This window comes from Oryctolagus cuniculus, chromosome 17, assembly GCF_051225735.1.
Source record: "Oryctolagus cuniculus isolate XC-2025 breed Fujian yellow rabbit chromosome 17, ASM5122573v1, whole genome shotgun sequence".
Lineage (NCBI taxonomy): Eukaryota > Metazoa > Chordata > Mammalia > Lagomorpha > Leporidae > Oryctolagus > Oryctolagus cuniculus.
The window spans coordinates 59,054,227-59,076,855 of NC_142883.1; the positions used below are offsets into that span (position 1 = coordinate 59,054,227).

Here is a 22,629-nt window from a genome sequence, read left to right on the forward strand (position 1 = left end):
ACTATTTGCACATAGAGAATGAGCGATCTTGGGGAGATGACTCGAATCCCACCACAAAACTCATTTCTGTTGCAAACACATAATTTTATGGAATATTTTTTAATAATTGTGTGCATCAAACATGGGATCACAGTATGGAATTTTCCATTTGTGGCATCAGGTTGGTGCTCGAGAAGTTTTGAATTTGGAAACATCTGGACGTTTTGGATGAGGGATGCTCACCCTGCCATCCCCCAAAGTCAAACATTTCTCCTAGAGGACTGTGCCTTGCCTTCTCAGCACCTACTAGGTGGAGATGCATCACAATCTCTATGGGTAAACGAGGTCCCAGCACACAGACAGGTGTTCTGCGCCCCCACAGACGAGCAAGCTGAGGGTTGGCAGGGACCGGGACCCCTGGGAGGGGCCTCGGCCTGGCAGCAAAGGTCAGCTTTAAATGGAAAAGCATGGATCTTACACAGACAACATCAAGGTGCTGAGCGTTCAAGTGCAAGACTGCACACCTGTCTCAGGGTGGTTAGCTCTGCCACCTACCCCTGCCAGTTCTCCCCATGGTCCTTTGGGTTAGAAGGTCTGAAGTGCCATTAATACAGAGGGCAATCACCGATGAGCCATCACCCAGAACCTTCGGGAGGGGGCGATCACAGGTCAAGGCCAGCAAACAAGGAAGTCTTGACACTTCTTTATCATCCCCATTGCCCTTGGTGCAATGAGCGCCTACTGCCTACAGGCTCTGCTCTCCCCGGCTGAGTAGAGGCAGCAAAGCAAATGAGACACAGCTCCTATGTTCAAGGAGTTACGTGTCCAGAAGACACCCCTGGACACTTTGAACACAGTGTGATGGAATTCGATAAGGGAGGAGAAACACAGCAGATGCCCTGAGGTCATAGATGGGCACTGGGTCCAAACTGGAAAAGCCTTCATGGAACACAGGGGCTTGAGCTGAGACTACAGGATGTGTAAGAGGTAGGAGGTGAGCAGAGGTGAGGATTCCAGGTGGATGGAAGAGAAGATGTGAGGTGAGAAAAGCCAAGAGCTCTTGGTAGATAGGGGGTCACAGCTGGAACCCCTGAGCCAGGCTCTCTGCCCAAGAGGCCAGGCAGCTCACTAAGGGCCAGGAAGGGGGAGCTTGAAGATACGTTTGAAGGGCAGCCTCTGAGAAGAGAATCGTCATCAGCGGCAGGTTCTGGAAAGATCGACCTGACTGCCAGTGTAGGAAGCAGATTTGGGAGCTGGGACAAGGCAGGTGACCCAAAGATGAGGAGGAGACTTGCACACAGCTGCCATGCTGTGGGTAAAGGTGGGGGAGAAGAGACAGGTAGACACCCATGGAGGGCACCACACAGCAGCAAGACTCAGGAGGAGCCAGGGGCTGGGGTGAGGGTGGGACGAGGGCAGAGCGTCACCACTGCAGTGGGTGACTGGGAACAGGGATGCCTTGGCAGGCAAGGGGATCAAACTTCAAGGACTAAGTGGCCAACACCAAAGAATGCAGGCAAAAAGAGGGAGTGGTTCTGGCTAATTGAAGACTTCCCACTGCACCTTGCACAAGCACTTTGATTTCAGAGCCCAAGGTGGAAGCCAGAGTGCAAGTGGCTGGAGACCCCAGGATGGCCGGGTGGCGGAAGATGCAGCCAAGCGCTGCTTTGATGGCTGGACCCCACCTCCTCTTCAGGGCAACGAGGGGGTAGGGTGGGAGGAAGCTGGGAGGAAGCTGGGAGGCTGTGACTGTGCTTCCAGCCCGGTTTCCATTTCCAGCATCCAAATGACCATCGCTGTCTATAAGGCTACCATGGCATCACTGGGTGCCGATGTGGGCAAGAGCAGAGAGAGACACTCAGAACCCCGGGTTCCTTACGAGAGTTTCTAAGGGAGCTACTTGATTTCAGGTGTCTTTGAATCGCTCCCAACAAGGAGGGCTGCTGTGTTTGCCTTCACTTCCTGCCAAACTCTTTTATTCTAATTGCCCATATTGATTTATGTACAACACATAAACAAAGAAGTGGGATGCACTCGGGAGTGTCCTTCGATCCTCTTTCCTGTAAGGAGCGAATACACCAAGATCTGCAAAGTCTTTCTTTCCAGGTCTGTATCTGTAAGAAATTCTTGATGCATCCCCATCTTGTCCAACACAACCCGACAGAGTGGAGGCAAGGATGACCATAGACGGTGATGGGTTCTGACAATAAGAAGGGCTCCAAAATCCAGAGTCAGTTTGTTCTTTCCCCAGAAGAGGGCCTGGAAGAATCTAGAGCCCATGAAGGGGACCCAGCTTGTCTATGGAGGCATAGCCTGGAGGATCTCACAGTGGGCTGAGGCGCCAGGGAACTGGCTGCACCAGTGGTTCCCAGTCCGAGATGTACAGCAGAGTTACTGAGGGATGTGCAGGAAATGAGATGCTCTGTGGATGAGGACTGGGCAGCACTGGTTTTTTCTTGAAAGCCCTCCAGCTGGGTTTGCCAGTGCAGAGTTAGAGTTCAGGAAGTGGCTAACCAACACATAGGTAATCCAGGAGAGAGGATTCTGAAATGGGAAGCCTGTGGCTTTTCACAAACTGGGGAGAGGATGACGTGGTGAATCAGGGAGTCCTCTGACTGTACAGAGAGCTGTCCGGTAGAGAGAGGCAGAGGAGACAGCTCCTAAGCCTAAACTCAGCTCCTAGAGCCCAAGGTACCTCTCATCTGCTTTGGCTGCAAGCTCCTGGGTGTGAGCTATAAAGACCACAACCGGACCCTCCAGAGGGACCCTGTGCAGAGATAACCCAGCCTGTGACAGCCACTCATGAGACTCAGTAGAGATTCCAGTGGTTTCCACTAAAAAGGCTTCAGTGCTTTGAAGAGATATTTGCTCTGCAGGCAGCCAACTACTAGCGACCGTGCCTTCCTGGTAGGTGCCTCCTTGGACATGGCATCCCACGACTGGATACTGCTTTCCTCTTGTCTCTCTCTTCCTTCCTTCCTTCTCTCTAGTTATGTTTGCTGATTGGTTTAGCTCTTCTGTCTTCTTCCTTGATGTTAATCTTACTAGGTTTCCCATAGTTCTCATCTCCCTAGTCAACTGTTTCTTAGCTGGCCATGAGTTGGGACACACCATGACCAAGCTGCTTTGGAATTGTCTCAGGCAGAAGGAATTAGAAACCTCAAGTGGAATCCCTACCCCTCTCGGCTCTCAGCTTGCGTGGAAAAGACCCTATGGCCAGCAGATGCGATATTCTAGCTATCCGAGGCCACCCAGGCAATCAGTTTCCAGATCACCAGGACTGGAGTTTTAACCACCGAAAGCTGTACAGTCTAGGACTTACAAATGCCATTTGTTATTTTAGCTTAATTCGAGAATGCGTCCTATTCAAATACGGACCACAAGCTGATCACTGAAAAACTGGGTCTTGTGAAAGACATGCAGCTAGATTTGAAGGGGATAAGCGAGACAAAGAAAGAGCAAACCATGGGCTTTTAGATTCAGGGGTTCCTCGGGCAGAGTTCTAAAATGCTGGTATTGAGTTCAGAGGAGAAGCCAAAGAGCAAGGCAAGTGTGGATTCGTAAACACTCTTGGGGGAGACCAGCTCAGTCCCCAGGGGTGTTTGGCTGCAATGACCACTTGTGTGATCTTTTGGCTCTTAGCTCTGGACTTTGCTAAAAGGACACGGTTACAGAATTTAAAGTTGAACTCTCTCAGTTGGAGGAGCTACCTATTTTGGGAAGCCCCTTCACATAACTTCATCCTCCTCAGGCTGAGGTTTTGTTTGGCAAGTTCTAGTTCAGATGTACTTGGGCACACGTGGAGGTTCTGATCCACAAACTCGGACCACCAATAGAATCCCACACTACTTCTGCCCCTTACTTCTCACCAATGCCCTGCAGAATTAGACAGTTGGAAGTCAACAGACAGAAGGACCAGAGCCAACAAAGCAATATGTTAGCCAGAATCCAGAGGCGAGGTTGAAAGATGTCACCCTCTGTGATGGAAGCTTCTAGAATTCTGCACACCGGGCCTTTGAATAACCAGTCTAATGAGGAAACGTGAGGACATATTAGGGAGGAGATCAAGGGAGCCTCTCATAGGTTTTCATGAGCTGTCATGGTCCCCCTCTTTGGAAATGATGGCATTACACAAGGGTGCCAGAATGAGGAGGCAGTAAATCAAAGCCAGTGGACTCCAGGACCTGGACAGGAGGAGGGTAAGAGCTGTCAGTGTGGCTTCACCACCACTCACAGGAGGAAGACACACACTGGGCTGTGAGCCTGCCAGCCACTGGCACAGCAGGGCCAGCTTCTCACCTGGAGCAGAGATGTCTCTTGGGAGGGGTAACGGAATCTACAAGGAGCCAGCCCTCAAGACCTGCCTGTTCTCTGACATCCTCAGTGTTGCGCTCCAATTCTGTGTCTACACTGCAGCTCCATTCTTAATGATCCATCTGGCTAGGGTGGGTGGGAAGCTTCCCTGCAGAGAATCTCTTTCCTGTGCACTTATTCCATGCAGACGCGGAGCGCCCCCAAGGTCTAGGTCATGGGCACACACACACACACACCCAGACCTACACTTTATGCAAGGCATCCACCAGGCAGATTCCCAGCGTCAGTCTTTCTGGGGCCACAGTCTTCTGTTAAAGCAATCCCTCCGCAGTCGCCATGGATCGGCCCGGCGTCCCTGGGAGCCTCGCCATCCCCCAACTTACCAGCCAGGATCTGGAAGACTCCCGTGATGTAAAAGCGGCCGCCCTTGGTGAGGGTGAAGAGCTGGCAGAAGAACAGGAACAGGGAGAGGACGCTGAAAATGATGGACAGGATCATGGTGGCCTGGACCGACTGCAGCCACTCTGCAGGGAGAGACACTTGGTTAGGAAAGTGCACCCTGGTCTGGAGGGCTCAGCCACGAGGCTGACAGCTTCGTTTCCTAGCAGAGCTCACCCAGTTCACTTGCACACCCTAAAAAGGCACTCTTTATTTAACCGTTCCTTTTGGAAGGCAAAAAAAAAAAATACCTACATAATACACATTTAACTGTGGACATTTTAGGGAAAGGCGCTAAGAAAACACCTATGATTCCACCACTAAGAGTTAACTTGAGGGGCCAGCATTGTGGCCTAGCGGGTAAAGCCGCTGCCTGCAGTGCCGGCATCCCATATGGACGCCAGTTCGAGTCCTGGCTGCTCCACTTCCGATGCAGCTCTCTGTTATGGCCTGGGAAAGCAGTGGAAGATGGCCCAAGTTCTTGGGCCCCTGCACCCATGTGGGAGACCCAGAAGAAGCTCCTGGCTCCTGGTTTTGGATCGGCATGACTCCAGCCATTGTGGTCATCGTGGGAGTGATCCATCAGATGGAAGACCCTCTCTCTTGTCTATAACTTTACCTCTCAAATAAATAAATAAAATCTTTTTAAAAAAGCGTTAAACTCAAGTTCATATATTGGCTTCCCTTCCCAAATGTGTTACATACATACACAGACGATCCCTGACTTACAATGATGGGGTGTAGGATTTTTTTTTTTTTTTGACTCTACAATGGTATGCATGCAATCTACATGCCATAGGAACTGTAATTAAAAATTTGAATTTTGATCATTTGTTGGGCTGGTGCTTATGTGGGCTGATTTTCTCTGGGCAGCAGCAGTGAGCACAGCCCCCAGTCGGGCCCACAGCCATGAGGGGCACAACCCACACTCCAGGGTGCGTTGCTGAGCTGGGAGATGCAGCAGGTTAGATGGATCAGTGCCTTTTCCACATATGACATTTTCAATTTACATTGGGTTTAGCAAGATGGAACCCTACAATAAGTCAAGATCTATATGTGTTAATAAGCTTGAACCCACCCATTGCCTTTCTCTTTTGTGCCCTCAGGGTGTCTCAAAGGGCTTACGGAACCCCTGTATTCCAAAAAGAAAAGTTTAAAACCACCATTCCAAATATCATTCAAAATATCCACAAGGAGAGGCAGAGATCCTGGGGAGTCCAAACTGGCTTTGCAGAAAGCTGGAAGGAAACGCACATGGCAACACGGGTGCTCTCTGCAGGTGTGGAAACCCACTGGTTCTGCCAAGCTGTGTCTCTGTCTCACGGAGTCCTACTCCTGGCCATCGTCCCCAGCTCACAGCAGTGTGTGCTCAGTCATATCTCTCTTAATCATCTTAGACAAACCCTGCCATCTTTCAATTGAAATTCAGGCAAGGAAGGAAGCAGCCCTGTAGCATCTCCAGTTCGGCTTCTGCTACAAATAGACCTGGGCACCTTCACCACCATCTGAACTACTAAAAACCCACCCCAGCGTGATGGTTTTAAAAAGCACACATCAGGGCTTGGCACACTATTCAAGGCTGTGCAATCTGGATGGTTTACAATGAATAGCTGATGAAGACAAACCTCTGTAGAGTCGCGAGCAGCTCACGGCAGAATGTTTAGGGTGCTGAGTAGGGTAACTGTTCTTTGCCTTTCATACAGGATTTTTCCAGACAGAGACTGGAAGCACTTGCAAGTTGGAAGAAACCTGAGAAATCCACTAATACAGCTCCCCTGCACTGAAAGAGATTTCCAGAGAAGTCTGGAGAAGCCCAAGCAGCACAGGCTAACCCCTGATTCCAGCCCCGTTCTCTTTCCACTATAACACCATATACGTTTCTTTAATTGTTTTTCAACTTCTTTGTCAATTTAAGTAGGAAACGGATGCTTCATGGGCTGTGAGCCATCCTGATTGCATTTTCAGAGATGCTGAATTGAATCTCTTTGTCTGCACTCAGCACGGGTTGGGGGGTTCCTCCAGAGGAGCACTGTGCAATAATGCTATGCTGACATAATATAATTTTTTAAACTAATTATCTAGCACTCTGGTAGATGCAGCTGAAGACACAAGGAAACCTGAGACCCAAATATGAAACTAGAGCAAGCAGAGTGCTTCACCTTGGCCGAGAAACGCCCTCAACATGCACTCCAGCGAGAGGCCCGGCTGCCGGAGGTGATACCCTGGGTTCCCTTCGCCAACCCTGAGATCTTTGCCCTCACCTTCATGCCCACTATCTCTAGTAGCAGGAACCACTATTCAGCATCACAGGTGGAGAAAACTTCAAATTTTTGTTACCTAAATCGTGCCTGAAACTTGTCTTATCAATCATGTGAACTCTAGTCCCAACCCAATTACAACAGAGTTATAACAGAGTTATTGTGCCATAAAGAGTTTCTCAAATCAGATAGAGACATACAAGAGATGCTCCTAAAACAGAAGGCAATAGGGGCCCAACAAAGTTTTCATCCAGGGAGCGCTGGGTGAGCCCCAGCTGTTTTGAGCTAAATCCTCTGATTGGCTCTAGGGAAGATGAAGGTGAAGGTTTCCAACCCTAAACGCCATAACTAAGACACACACATGAAGACAGTGCGTCCTCAGGGGCTGATGCTGTGGTGCAGCAGGTTAAGCCGTCACCTGCAGTGTCGACATCACATATGGGCGCTGGTTCAAGTCCCGGCTGCTCCACTTCCAATCCAGCGCCCTGCTAATGCGCTTAGGAAAACAGTGGAGGATGGCCCAAGTGCTTGGGCCCCTGCACTCATGTGGATGACCCCGATGAAGCTCCTGGCTCCTGGCTATGGTCTGGCCCGGCCCTGGCTGTTTAGCCATTTGGAGAGTGAACCAGCAGGTGGATGATCTCTCTCTCTTTTTTTTCTCTCTCTCTCTAACTCTGCTTTTCACATAAATAAATAAATATCTTTTAAAAAAAGAAGTGCATCCAGCTATGTACTGTTAATCACAATGCTGATTGACAAGTCATTCACTATAACACTCAGAGTTTTACTTGGATTAAATCATCCTAGCTTTATTTTGATAAAAGAGATTGACCTAAAACAAATAGCATTGAAAACAAAAAGACTAAGAAAAACCTGCAGGCAAATAATCACGAAGAGAAAGCAGTTAAAGTAATGGTGGCATCCAAAGAAACAATTTAAATTAAAAGGATGCAAGTAGCCAAAGAGGGAAATTTCACAGAGGAAAAACTTGGTTTGTTGACGTTTACTTCCAGTCCACTTGATCTATGACTGAAGAATCAAGGAATGACATAAACCTTTATGCAAATAATAACATGGCCCAGAAAAAAGTATGAAGCAAAAAAACAGTCAAAATAGGAGAGGAAATGGACAAAGCCCCAATTATCAGATAAACTTTAGCTTCCTTCTCCGAATAGATAAATCAGGAAGAATATAGGTTATTTACAGAAGAGGGTTAGCAAATTAGTCTAATATATATATATATATACATATATATATGAAATTTGTGTCCAAATGACAAAGTCTACAAGTTATTTTCAATCATAAACAGGACAGTCTTACAAATCGACTATGTAGTAAACAACAACAACAAAATCCTCAACTCTTAAAGAAAGTAGAAATAAGCACAACATACAACTACAGACAAATGAATCAGAAGATAAAAGCACACTGGACTAAATAAATCCATCAGTTCAAAAACATTCCAAATAATCCCCTGGATAAAGAAAGGAAGATGAAAAGTAATAGTTTCTTCAACAATGAATGACACTGAGGGTTCTGTGGTGAGCTGCAGTCAAAGCTGTTCTCAGAGAACAATGCATATCCCTACATGCATTTACTGGAAAAATGCCCAAAAAAGGATGAGCCAAACTTTCAACTCAAGAATCTAGAAAAAAAATGAAATAAATACAAAACTAATTGACTCTTTAGATGAAAGCAGAGATCAGTCAAACAAAAAACTTTGATAAAATACTTTTAATAAAAATATCTGGCTCTTTGAGAGCAAAATCGATAATGTGAATGACTTTTATTAAACTACATCAAAGAAGCACTAAAGAAACAGAAACATAGCAAATTACTGGATAGAAATGTTCCAGATTGTGAAGATACAAAATAATCTACAAATTCAACCACCAAATGGAACTTGAGAAAATGACCCAAAAAGTCATCTAAAAGACTATAGGCAATAATAAGAAAAATTGTGAGCCAAGCACAATATGAGCAGATGAGAACAAAAATATGATAATACAATAAGAGCAAAAACATAACCAACAAAAAAACTTTACAAAACAGATAAAACCAGTGAGAGAAGATACCACCTACCAGATATCAAACACATATCTATGTCCTTTTTATTGTACCATATACCATGTATTACATTTATTCTATTTATTAAATATATAAATTATATATATGTAATATGAACTTATATAAATATATTTTATTTGTAGATATACACAGCTTATTTTTTTTTTTTTTTTTTTTTTTTTTGACAGGCAGAGTGGACAGTGAGAGAGAGAGACAGAGAGAGAAAGGTCTTCCTTTGCCGCTGGTTCACCCTCCAATGGCCGCCGCTGCAGCCGGCGCACCGCGCTGATCCTGGCAGGAGCCAGGAGCCAGGTGCTTTTCCTGGTCTCCCATGGGGTGCAGGGCCCAAGCACCTGGGCCATCCTCCACTGCACTCCCTGGCCATAGCAGAGAGCTGGCCTGGAAGAGGGGCAACCGGGACAGAATCCGGCGCCCCAACCGGGACTAGAACCCGGTTTGCCGGCGCCGCAAGGTGGAGGATTAGCCTATTGAGCCACGGCGCCGGCTCACAGCTTATTTTTATAATACTAAGTTTTAGCAATACCAACAATGTGGTATTTGTCATAAAGGAAAAAAAAAAATAGGACAGACTCAAGATTGAAAATTGACATAGAAATTAAGTATATAACACACATAGCATATAAACCTGTAGCGAAAAGATGTGCCAGATAAGTGGTGTTGGTTATTCAGGTGATAAAAAATAAAATCGGATCTCCAGCTCATATCATTCACAAAATTAAATTCCAGAAAAAAGAAAGAGCTGAATGTAAAATTAAAACCCATCCAGGGGCTGGCGCTGTGGTGCAGCAGGTTAAAGCCCTGGCCTGAAGTGCCGGCATCCCAGATGGGCGCCAGTTCGAGATCTGGCTGCTCCTCTTCCAATCCAGCTCTCTGCTATGGCCTGGGAAAGCAGTACAAGAAGGCCCATGTCCTGGGGCCCCTGCACCCACATGGGGGACCCGGAAGAAGCTCCAGGCTCCTGGCTTCTGATTGGCGCAGCTCCGGCCACTGCCGCCATCTGGGAAGTAAACCAGCAGATGGAAGACCTCTCTCTCTGTCTCTACCTCTCTCTGTAACTCTATTTTTCAAATAAATAAAATAAACCTTTAAAAAAAAAACCCACCCAGATACATGATTCTCAAAGGAGAAATATGAACAGCCAATAAACATATTAAAAAGTGCTCATCCTGACTAGTAGCAAAGGAATGATAGTGACATCCATGAGGAATGAGACCCCAATTTTTACTCACCAAATTGTCAAAAGCATTTTCTTTTTAAATGCTTTTTAAATCCCTGATGGGCAGCTGTCTACAAGCGCACACTATCACAGGGTCAATAATAATGGCAACATAGTAATCCTTTGTGGCCAGCATTTGGGCCAAATGCAATTAGAATTGGCCATGCCTGTAACTTAACAACTCAACAATGTAACCATTCTAAGCTGGATAAATACTTGAACATATACCCAAAGAGAAACCAATCAGGATGTTCATTTCAGTAACATTTCCACAGAGGAAAACAAATTGGCATATACCTCTGCAATGGAGTAACCTGCAGCACTTAAAAAGGCGTGAGTTAGAAGGCGAATAGCTTTGGAAATAATTCCCAAGGCAATGAAAAAACAAGAGGCATGCATAGCTTGACGTCATTACGTAAACGTAATGACACACCTAGATAGGTGTGTACACACGGGTATGCACGCACATGTTCCTGGAGAAATCAGAGATGAACCGAACTGGGGCGTGCATTCTATTTAACAGTTAAGCTGCTAGTTGGGATGCTGCCTCCCGTATCAGTGCCCAGGACTGAGCCCCGGCTCTGCTCCCATTCCCAGCTCCCTGCGAATGCACACCCTGGGAAGCCCCAGGTGATGGCTCAAGTGTGGGAAGCCTGTATTCAGTTTCTGGCTCCACACTTCAAGCCAGGCACTGTGGCTATTTGGGGAGTGAACCTGCAGATGGGAACTCTCTCTGTTGCGTCTCTCAAATAAATCAGCAAAAGTTTTCTAAAGTAAAATTATTTTTTAAAAAAGACTACCTGTACTGAGCATGTACAGACTTTTTTTCCTCCTTGCTTTAACCCTGTGTTAGCTGTTATAAGTAATCTAGATATGATTTAAAGTCTCTGCAGAGGCGCTGGAACCAGGAATGATTGTATCTGGACTACTGAGATGATTAAAAATCTGTTGAAAAGATCGCTGGTAAGGAAAACGCTGCAGTCAACAACCAGTTCAGACTCAGGCTTCCAGAATGCAGAGACCTGTGGGGCTCCTGAGTAGGATGGGAGCCCCATGTGCCAAAGAGAAAAGAGACTTTTCCAATGCCGCCAGCAGAAGTTAGCAGGGGAGAGAGAGAGAGAGAGAGGAGAGAGAGAGAGCAGAGCCTGGGAGGCAGCAGCCTCCAGCCCAGCCCCCAGCAGGCTGGCTGATGACTCAACAGCCCTCAGTATCCCCGACCACAGGGAGGTCCACCACACCCAGGGGAGAACCCCAAGCTCATTGGACATTGGTCCCCGGCCAGAATCAGTCATCAGAAGTGGCACAGTGGACAGATGGTGGGCAGACATGGACAGTCCACATCACACACTCCAGAAGTGACAGGTGACAAGGGGAGGATCCCAGGCCTGACCCTGCTGGCAGCTTGGTGCTACCGACAGAACAGCTGTCACCTGGCTTTGCCGCCTAACCGCCTGCTTATCAAAGCTTTGGCCTTGAATCCCACTTCTCTACCTTGCACTAACATCTTTCAAAGGGCCGTGGTGATGATCAGACTACAGGGATACTACAAAGGCTCTGGGAAGGGACAGAGTGCAAATAACGTCATTTAAAGGCCGAGGTTAGGACAGGTGTCAGGCACAGCAATTAAGATGCCGCTTAGAATGTCTGTGTCCCTTATCAGAGGGCCTGGGTTCGAGTCCTGCCTCTGCTCCTCATTCCAGCTCCCTGTTAATGCAGACCCTGGGGAGACAGCGGTGATAGCTCAAGTTATTTGGGTCCCTGCAAACCACGTGGGAGATTTAGATTGAATTCTGGGCTGGCTCCAGCCTTGTGTGTTGCAAGCATTTAGGGATTCAACCAGTGCATAGAAAGTCTCTCTCTCTCTCTCTCTCTCTCTCTTTTTAAATAAATGAAAAGTTTTTTTTTTTTTAAGGGTGAGGTTGAGGATCAGGGTAAACAAACATTGACAGACTGTTAAAAGGGTACACCTGCCAGGGTGTCTCCATCTGAGCCACACCAAGCATGTTCTGATGGGGACCACATGGTGTCCACAGAAGCCGGATTACCAGGATCCTACTAAGCATTTGACCCAACTTTTCTATCCGCTCATATCCACTCTCCAGCACCGGGCAGTACAGATGTGCACACCTCGCTGACTGCGAACAGTCAGACAGCAAATGTCACAGGCTTTGCAGCCGACATGGTCTCCATAGCAACCACTCAACCCTGCCACTGTAGCACAGCCACGGTCAATATGTACATACGCGGTGTGGCCCAGTCAGCCAATGCCCATTTATCTAATAAAAACCTCCCTTTCAAAATCACAGGATGTTGTCAGTCGTCCTTGGCAATTTTTGTAACAGCAGAACAAGTCAGATGGGCACAAAACAATGATCAAGGCTGTAAGAAATATTGATGCCAAGGGAGAAGACTGCCCACAGCTGACCTGTCTGACATGGATCAAACCTAATATAAGGCCACCATCCCAAGTGGCGAACCAGGGGACGTCCCAGTGTGGCCATACTCTTTCCCCTTCCAAGTACAAGTGCGCCAGGATGAGCAAAGCCCCTTTCAAACTGGTAAACGTTTGTAAAATTCCCAATGGTGGCATTCCAATCTCTTTTAAACACAATCTCAATTAAGCACTCTTTATTTAAACCACTCTTGAAAGACCTGGCGTTCAAAGGAGAGGGACAGCTTTATGACATGGCCACGGCTTCCCCAGCAGAGAAGGGGAACCTTGAAGTTTGGGCTGCACATCAACCAGGGCTCACTTCAAGGTCAGATGCACACTGCAGGATCAGCTGAGCGATGAAGGAAGTGCAACTGCCCCCTCAGCTGTATTCTTAGCCCTGAGCCCACAGCACAGACAGAGAAGAGCCCAGAAAGGAAGAAGCACTGTTAAATATAACAGCTCATCTGTGGATCTGTAGCTTTCATCAGCAGCGTGGAGCCACCCGGCCCCCTCTGCACCTCTGCCTTGCCTCTGGGCCATTCATAAAAGTTTCCTAACTTAACAGAGCGGCTTTTGTTGAAAGTCAAAGGAGGGACAGAAAGTTACAAGAGTCGGAAGATACACTGCAAAGGCCTGGAGAGAAAAGTCCAGGAGGAAGCAGACCATCAGAGGGATGAGTCACAAAGCCGAGAGCCAAGAAGCCCTCTCTGCACAAGGCTGGGCTGTCTTCCAGAACACATGACTCCCCGAGACCAGGATCCCCACCCCCAAACTCCAACCCACCACCATCACACAGATTGCCATTTTTCTTCTTTCTCTGTAAGAATACCATTCCAGAAATAGCTGAATTTCCAAGAGGTCCCCATCAAAACAATGTGGCCTTTGCCTCCAGGCGGCGCCCACCAGCTGGAGCCTTCCCAGGTCCCCGGCATCCACTTCTTCACCCACACAGACCAGCTGGGAGCTTAGGAATGGGGCTCAGGTCACAAGGGGAGGCTGTCGGCACAGGTTGGTGCTGGGCGTTTTAACTTGAGCAAAATCTTTAGCTGGTGACAGTGACAACAAACTGCTCACAGGGTGGAAAGAACCTTTTAAGACAAGGGATTGTGTCTGAACCTGATTACAGGCTGTGTGTCCCTAATCTGAAAATCCAAAAGGCTCCAAGCCCCAAAACCTTTTGCGTGCTGACATGATGTCACACGTGGAAAATCCCACACCTGACCTCATGTGACAACACAGGTGCACTAGAGAAAACATATAAAACATTACTTCTAGGCTATCTGTACAAGGGGAACTTCACAAAACGCATGGAAAATACAATTAATAAGATAAATCTACTTTACTGCAAAAGTTCTTGAAATCCAGGCTTGGTGGATTCATAATATGCGTTTTCCATAGAGTTTTTGAAAACGCCTTTGTATACCATGTAAATTAGATATCAATGATTTTCATTCTAGACTCAGGGCCCCTCCCCAAGATCTCTCATTATGTAAATATGCCAAAATCCAAAATTATCTGAAATCCCAAACACTTCCAGTCCCAAGCTAAGGGACCCTCAACTCGGAGTATCATTCATTTTACTCGCTCCTGACTAAGACTCCATGGCAGGCTGGCACCGTGGCTCACTTGGCTAATCCTCTACCTGTGGCTCCGGCATCCCGGGTTCTAGTCCCGGTCCGGGTGCCGGATTCTGTCCCAGTTGCCCCTCTACCAGCCCAGCTCTCTGCTGTGGCCCAGAAAGGCAGTGGAGGATGGCCCAAGTGCTTGGGCCCTGCACCCGCATGGGAGACCAGGAGGAAGCTCCTGGCTCCTGGCTTCGGATTGGCGCAGCGTGCTGGAGGCAGCGGCCATTGTGGGGTGAACCAACAGTAAAGGAAAACCTTTCTCTCTGTCTCTCTCTCACTGTCCACTTTGCCTGTCAAAAAAAAAAAAAAAAAAAAAAGACTCCATAGCAAGCAAGGAGGCTACTTTCTCAGTTTTGTCTGGGTTTGCTAATTGGTCTTTGAACTTGAAAAGGGAATTCCAGGCAGTCACTGAGCAACCTAAGGTTACCTGAGAACAGTAAGGTTTAAGGTTTCATTTATAGCCTTGTTGGAAGACTCTAGAAACAGAAAGATCAAGATAGGCTGGATTTCCCAAAGAACAGTCTTGGGAGACTCGGTGAGAAACAGATACCAAAGTGGGCACAGGTTGCATGGTCCAGTATTTTGACCTCTCTCCTTGGATGTTCACAATGAACAATCACTTATTAAAGGCAATGAGGGGATGGGGCCAGTGCTGTGGCACAGCAGGTTAAAGCCCTGGCCTTCCATATGGACACCGGTTCAAGTCCCAGCTGCTCCACTTCCAATCCAGCTCTCTGCTATGGCCTGGGTTAGGCAGTGGAAGATGGCCTAAGTCCTTGGGCCCCTGCACCTGCATGGGAGACTCAGAAGGAGCTCCTGGATCCTGACTTCAGATCAGCTCAGCTCTGGCCATTACAGTCCTTTTGGGGGTGAACCAGCAGATAGAAGATCTCTCTCACTCTCTCTCTCTCTGGCTCTGGCTCTACCTCTCTAACTCTTTCAAATAAACAAAATAAATCTTTAAAAAGCAAATAAATAAAGGGCAGTGAGAAATCCTGGCTTTATTAATTAGTTTAAAAGCCTGATGAACTTTATTAAATTTAGTACATTTCAAATGTATTTATCAGGGAACTTTTTTTTTTTTTTTTAAGAACAGCTTACTTGAAAATGTTGAGGCCAAACTCAAGGCAGTTTAGCTTCCACACTGCAATTGTGAGCAGCGCAAATAGAGAAGGAACAGGACCCCAGTGTTGGGATTAAAAGGAATTCTCCATGTAAGAATAACCAGAGACCCCTTCCCCAAAGGGGTTAAATTGCCCCCAAAGAGACAAATAGGCCAAGCATGGAGATTAAGAGCAAGAGACAACACAGACTTCACCCCCGCCCAGCACACTGAACCAACCACCCACCCTGCCCCACACACAAAGATCTCCTTTGCTCCCTCTGGCCCCTGAAATTCTGTCCAAATTTCAAGACACAGTTCCAAGGTCACCTGCTTTTAGGATCACTTCATACCACAACTGTGAAGGTGCTTCCTGAAGTTTGTGGGAAATGGGATATCAAGATGTTTTTGGTGCAAAAAAAAATTAAAAAGAAGTTTAAAATCCATACAAGGAGTCTTCAAAATTTCGTGCAGAAAAGCAGACTCCTGGTGCTCAGTCTACTGGGTACTCTAATGAATGAAATGATCCAACCACCAGTTTTAAGATTTAGAATATACAAAAGGCAGAAAGGGAGGAGAGAAAATGACATGGAAGAAGTAGAGGGACTCTTTTCCCCCTTGCTCTCTGCTCAGAAGCCTGCCACACCAAGCCTCTGAGAACTGGCCCATGCCTGCTGTCTACAAGCCACCGTGGACATGGCTGGGCTCCAGCAGAGCTAACTAGCACCAGAAAAGTCACTGAGAGGAGGCAGGAGGCACTGCCCAGAGAAGAGAAGATAAATTGTAGTTTTCATGTATCTGCAGAGTGAGCCTATGAAGGAGAGACTGGCCACCTGCCGGTCCAGGGGGCACTAGAAAGTCTGAAAGCCTTGACATTGAGCCATGTGACTTGGGAGAGCCCAGCCTGGTACATCAGGTAAGGACAAAGGCAACCAGATATGATTGAATGAAAGAGGGCGCAGACATGGGTTTAGCAAAGTAATGTATCACATAGTGTGTTCTCATGGCAATATGGCCACTTGTTCTTGGGCCCTCGTTAACCAGGGGGGCGTCCAAGACCCAGCTCTGCACCCTGATCCCTTCTCTGGGCTCCTCAAGTAGCTCCATCCAGCACCATGACACTGAGTACCCTTCCATGCACAATAACACCTCTTGAACTTGGACTTTCAGCCCAGGCCTCTCTTTTGAGCTACAAACTTGCTTAGCTGACATCTCAGTCATAACAAATCCTGACATCCACTCCTCCCCCAAGCACCCTGTTCCTCCTGCAGTCTCCCCTAGTGCGGCCTAAAACCCCATTACATACCCAGTTGCTCAAGCCCCAAGCCTAGAAATCATCTCCATCCCTCCTTCCCTAAGCCCCTACATCTAACCCATCATAAATCCTGTCACTAGCCCCAGCTCCTCCTCCACTCCATTTCCATAGCTAAGGCACCGCCTCCCTCCTACAATTCTTGCAAGGATTAAATGCAGTGCTCTTAGAAGAATGTCTGGCACCTACATGAGCTGTATGCACCATCATCATCATCATCTTCATCATCCCCAGCCTGGACCATTTTCCACTCTTGCATCTCTCCCCAAAATCACTCTCAACAGAACAGTGAGAACGAGCTTTCCAACCCAAGTTAAAATCATGCCATGCCACTCTCTTAGTCCCTTTCTCTGGTATCCCTTCTGTCTTGAGTACTATGGCCAGTGAGGACCTAGTGACCCAACCCTCCAGTCCCCTTCCTGCAGCTAATGCAACCAGACACACCAAACTCTTCCTTGCCTTCAGCCTTGGCAAAGACCTTCCCATGAGTGGTCCCTCCCCTTCAGTATGGAAGGAAGGACCTTTGTAAGCCCCCTCCGTCCTCCCCAGCAAGGACTTTCTGGTCCAGCTGGTGAGTACTTCCTGGATCACTCACGGGCCGCCTGCTGCCCAAGATGGCTGAGCTCCACAAGGCAGGCACCTGATTTTCCTCTGTGGACCTGCTTTTTGGAATGGGGCCTCATCCACAGGATGGACCTCACTGTGACCTCTTCAAAAATGAAAAGGTCTCTCTTGAAAGGTAAGTTCCTCATCGCCAGCAGGATGGACACATGGCAGACCTACCGCAGAGGGCTCTACAGCTACACGCGGTGGGGAGCAGATGACCACCAGGCCCTGTTTGGGGGGCAGTGACTGCTCAGTCAGCAGGCTTTACCCCTGCCACCCTCTCTCAGGAGCCAGAGGCCAACACCCACAGCCTCAGGCCCTGGAGGCATCTCTGTTCCCGGACACTGAGTACCCTTCCATGCACAATAACGCCTCTTGAACTTGTACTGTTCCCGGAACAGTACAGATGCTTTCTCTGCTCTGGGAAAAGTCTAGGGATGAAGTTCAAGTGCTTCAGAAGCAAAGATTCTGAACGCCAAGATTCACGTGGTTCAGAAGCAGGCTGGGACCAGCATTCCACATGAACTCCTGGGTCCTGGCATTGGACGAGATACCTGAAGGATTGAGAGACCATCCTTTGAGGGCTGATGCTGTGGCATAGCAGGTTAAGCCTTTGCCTGTGGCGCTGCCATCTCATATGGGCACCTGTTCAAGTCCTGGCTGCTCCACTTCCGATCCAGCTCCCTGCTAATGTGCTGGGGGAAAGCAGTGGAAGATGACCTAGGTGCTTGGGCCCCTGCACCCACCCATGTGGGAGACCCAGAAGAAGCTCCTGGCTCCTGGCTTTGGATGGGCCCAGCTCTGGCCATTGCAGCCATTTGGAGAGTGAACCAGTGGATGGAAGACCTTTCTGTCTGTAACTATGCCTCTCAAATAAATAAATCTTAAAAACAACAAAAAAAAAAAAAAAGAAGGAAAGACCATCATTTGGACACCACATCCTATCCACTGTACTTCCTTCACCCACTGGGGTCTGGGCATCCCACAAGTGCCTGTAAAATCAAGAACCATTACTTGGGGGAGAGATTATGGGTTGACTCAGGAAGCCACAAGGATGGTAAATTACAAAATATGAACCCATAAGTGCAGAGGGTCTCTTGTGTTTTCTACAATCTGACCAAAAGCTGAGTCACAGAGGAGGAGGGAGTCTGGCATCCCAGCCAAAATGACAATGCCACCAAATGGGTCCACAAGGGAAAATCTGCAATCAATCTGAAGACAGAGACCACCAGAGACCACCAAGGGCTCATGTCGGGGAAGGCTGACACTGGCAAGAGGTTTATCTTCTCCTCCTTTTTAATCCATAGCACTGACTTAATGCTGCCCACAACCCATTCATGGACATGAGCTCATTCCTGCTTTTGCTCGAAATGGAAAAGGTAAGGAGGGAGCTGGTGTTGTGGCACAGTGGGTTAAGCCACAGCTTGCAACACCGGCATCCCATGTCAGAGCACTGGTTCAACTCCTGGCTGCTCCGCTTCTGATCCAGCTCCCTGCTAATGCGTCTGGGAAAGCAGTGGAAAATGGTCCAAGTGCTTGGGCTCCTGCCACCCAAGTGAGACACCTGGTTGGAGATCCTGGCTCCTGACTTCAGCCTGGCCCAGCCCAGGCTGTTGAGGCTATTTGGGGAGTGAATGAGCAGACAAAAAAAAATTATCTGTCTCCTCTCTTTCTCTACCTCTCCCTCTCTTTGCCTTTAGTATATGTGCTGCTGAAGCGAACACCATCTCTCTGCCTTTAAACTTAAAAAAAAAAAAAGGAAGGTAAGAAGTGGCCATCATCCCAGCTTCTGGTCCTTGCTCCAGCCCACAATTGGACACAGCAGACGTGGGCCCCTGTTTGTCCTCACCAAGAAATGAGGGACAGCAGGGGACTGGGGGTAGCAAAGGATGCTCTGGGGACAGAGTAGAGGCGGGCCCAATTATTCTCATTATGAGTGGGGATTTCCCCTTTAAGAAGGAAAATGACACAGGAGTGTACACATGGCAGGCATCTAACATCTCCATTGATAAAAGTCTGTCAACCTCTTAGTTCTTCTGAGGCAAGACTCTGCAGCGGAGATGGGGTACGGTACCTGCTGAAGACAAGTTCTGCCTGGACCCTGCCTCCATATGAAGCTCATGGGGACCAGGCCAAGCGGCAGGGCCAGGCCAAGGCTGGGCCCCTCCAGCCTCCAAACAGCCTGGCACCCATGAATGAACCGTTCTGCTCCACAGCAGGTGCACACAGAGGGGACAGAGGAGAATGCGTCTGCACATTGGGATTTGATATTTGCATCTTCTGGAAAGCTCAGAACAACAAGAAAAAAAAGCTGTAGTTCATGCACCTGCAAGGCACACGTTTTGCTTGAACTCTCTGGGTCAGTAGGGACGTGGAGATGGGACTTGGCACACCCCTGCCCTGAGCCCGAGCTGCTGTCCAGATCTTAGCAGTTTGAGAAGCTCCAGGTCTAGGAACCGGCTCCACGGTTCTGTGCCCCTGTTTGCTTATGCAGATGCCACCCCTGTGGGTCCTGTTTTCCATGCCCTAAGATTCTACTTTCTTAATAAAGGCAGAGAGAACCTTCTCCTCTTACAACAACAACCAAAATCCCTCAAGTGTTTTCCAGATCGTGCCAATCAAAGGTCTCCACGAGGAAAGCGTGTGAGGCAACAAAAGGAAAGAAAACCATTTCATCCCCCAGGACCGTCCCTGGGACTGTATGGGGGGCACACCTGCTTTCTACGCATTCAGGAGCACTTGGGACAAACCATGCCACTGAGAAACACATGTAAGCCACAGCAGGTCTGAATGACATCATAAACAGCAGGGAGCCGTCCGAGCATCTGGAAGGAAGTTGAGCTCTTACTCCTTGCTCTCTGCTCCCACGTGTCCTCACCTACACCCACCTCATGCCCTCTTCGGCAACCTTGAACTTGATGACACCCCCGGGGGTCACCCCTCCAAGAGGCCTCCCTGCCCCATTGCAATCCCCCAAGATCCCATCACCCCGTCTTCTTGTTATAGTTTCCATCACTTGTCCCCCAAGCCCTTCATCGACAGTTTTGTCCAACAAAAATGAAAGCTCTCATTCACTTTTAGGTCCTCAATGCCCCGATAGTGGAGACATCCAACAAATAGTTCCAAATGAGAGATCACAAGGGAAGGAGACGGGGGACGGAAGAGGAGGGATGAGGAGAGATCCTGCCGCTAGAGATGATGAAATTCCAGGATGAAGGGCAGGGTGAGAGGGTCGGGGGAGGAGAAGGAGGAGGTTTTCTGGAAGCAGGAGCAGGTGCATCGGGTAGGGTACCAAGACCTGTGACAGCTCCACCTGAGGTTCACACAAAGGCAGGGGCTCTGTTTTAAAAGGAGGAGTGATACGATCAGGGTTGGATTCAATACAAGAAATGAATGACAAGGAAGCAAGGGAAGGTGCAGGCTAGTGAGCCCGGGGGCTGCCTGGGCAGCTCTGTGGCTGGTGACAGCACCTAGGAAAATCTAAAGAATGCTGAAGGAATTTAGCCCTGGACGGAGCCATTGCAACTATCATAGGAGCACGCCCCTGGGTATGGAGGGCACGGTCAGAGTCCGCGAGGGAAGCGCCTCACTCCAGGGTCACGGGGAGGCACCTGCTGTTAAATTTCTATGAGTGGAGAAGCCGTGCTTCCCAAAGTCCACGTGACAGTTCTCAACCTCGCTCGTTATCAACTGTAGGTGTGACCCTGTGAGTAGCTTAGCAGGGAAAGGTAGAAAACCATGTGGTCTATCCAGGGATATGTCACTAAAAGAGCAAGGGACACATTCTTCCTCTCTTTCTGTCTCCACCCAGTGTATGGATGAGATGGCTGGAGCTATGGCACCTCTTAGTCTATGACGACAAGGGCCAAACCCAAGAGACAGCAAAGAAATGAACTAGAAAGTGCCTGGCTTCTGACAATGGATCTGTCATTCCTCTCCCAGCCTGCTTGCTGCCAGACTTCTTTTAAAAGAAAGACAAAGGAACCACCCTATTTACAACTCTCATGGGAAGATGATCTAGTACACACATTGGAGTTCACACTTAACCAGAACACCAGCCAACTGGTCTACCACACCCCACGCATTGCTTTCCCCTGGCCTTGAATTGCTACTGCTCACACAGGGAACATTCCCTCTCCCCCCCACCCCCCGCCAAAGCCTGCATGTACTTATGTCCCGGGGGCTGGATCAAGTTCTACCTCCCACCAGAGATTTCCCATCCACTTCCTCCCTGGTCCCTTGCACTGTTCATCAGCTCCCACTCACCATCTGCCCTACGCTGCCCTCAGAGTGGGTGATTCATCCCTCCATATTTGTGTGCTGACTCCTCAGTGATGCTTGGGATCACTCAAGGTCAAGGCCCATCACGTCCAGCTCCTGGTATTCCCTGGGCCAAGGAGAACGTCTATCTGACCCAAGGTCACAATGAACACGCTTCGACCTCTGCCTGCAGCCAGGTGGAGGAGGAGACGGCCAGAAGGTGTGTGAATAAATTTCTAAAAACACGAAGGCGTCTCTAACCACTTCCAGCAGCAAGTGGTGGCTTGGGGGGAAACAGCCATGCCCTTCAAACCCCTATAAGCTCAGTGAGAGACCGAGACGTGGCACAGTGCCAGGAGGCTCCGTTCACACAGAAAACAATGTGAATGGTGACCCCCAGAGAGAAGCAAGCCCCCTTCAGAAAACAAACTTCCAGTGACACAAGCCACCCGGCTCTCCCCTAACACACTCACAACAGATTCTGCACACAGAGATGCTCAAAAACGAAAATGATGACTTCACAAGTACATTTCCAACAGTCTAGGGGCAAATACACACACACACGAGAAGGGATTTGCCACTAACAGTTCATTTGCCAAGGGGACTTTGGCAAAAACTGGACTTTATTTTTTGCCTTACTGTTTGCCACAGCGACTGTAAAACCCCATAGAGGGATGAAAGTATGGGCCTCTTAAAACCCCACAAAATCTGTTCTCTGTATAGGAATAAAAAATTAAAAAAAAAAAAAAAAGAAGAAAAGAAAAGAAAGAAAGGGCCAAGGAGGCCCAGCAGGGGGCGCTACTCCAAGCTGCAGCTGTGCCACACCACGACCCAGCAGGAGGCCGTCAGCACGGGTCACTTCTCACTTAGCATAAGCACAACTGGAAGCAAACCCAGCCTGCCTAGGGTGTGTCCAGATGTCCTCCACGTGTGAGAGCCCAGAAGGCGCACGTGGAGGAGAAGGGACACTCTGGGGCCCTCCGCTTCCCCAGCCATG

General features: G+C 48.4%; 1 protein-coding gene across 2 annotated transcripts in view; it reads right to left on the reverse strand.

Moving 5' to 3' along the window:
* The window catches only part of PMP22 (peripheral myelin protein 22), a 33,764-nt gene that overhangs the window by 3,704 nt on the left and 7,431 nt on the right, over positions 1-22,629 (reverse strand). For both annotated transcript variants that reach the window (XM_008270703.5, XM_002718844.6), the window contains exon 4: positions 4,677-4,817. In XM_008270703.5, coding sequence (XP_008268925.1) covers positions 4,677-4,817 — 141 coding nt within the window. The remainder of the gene's footprint in view (positions 1-4,676; positions 4,818-22,629) is intronic.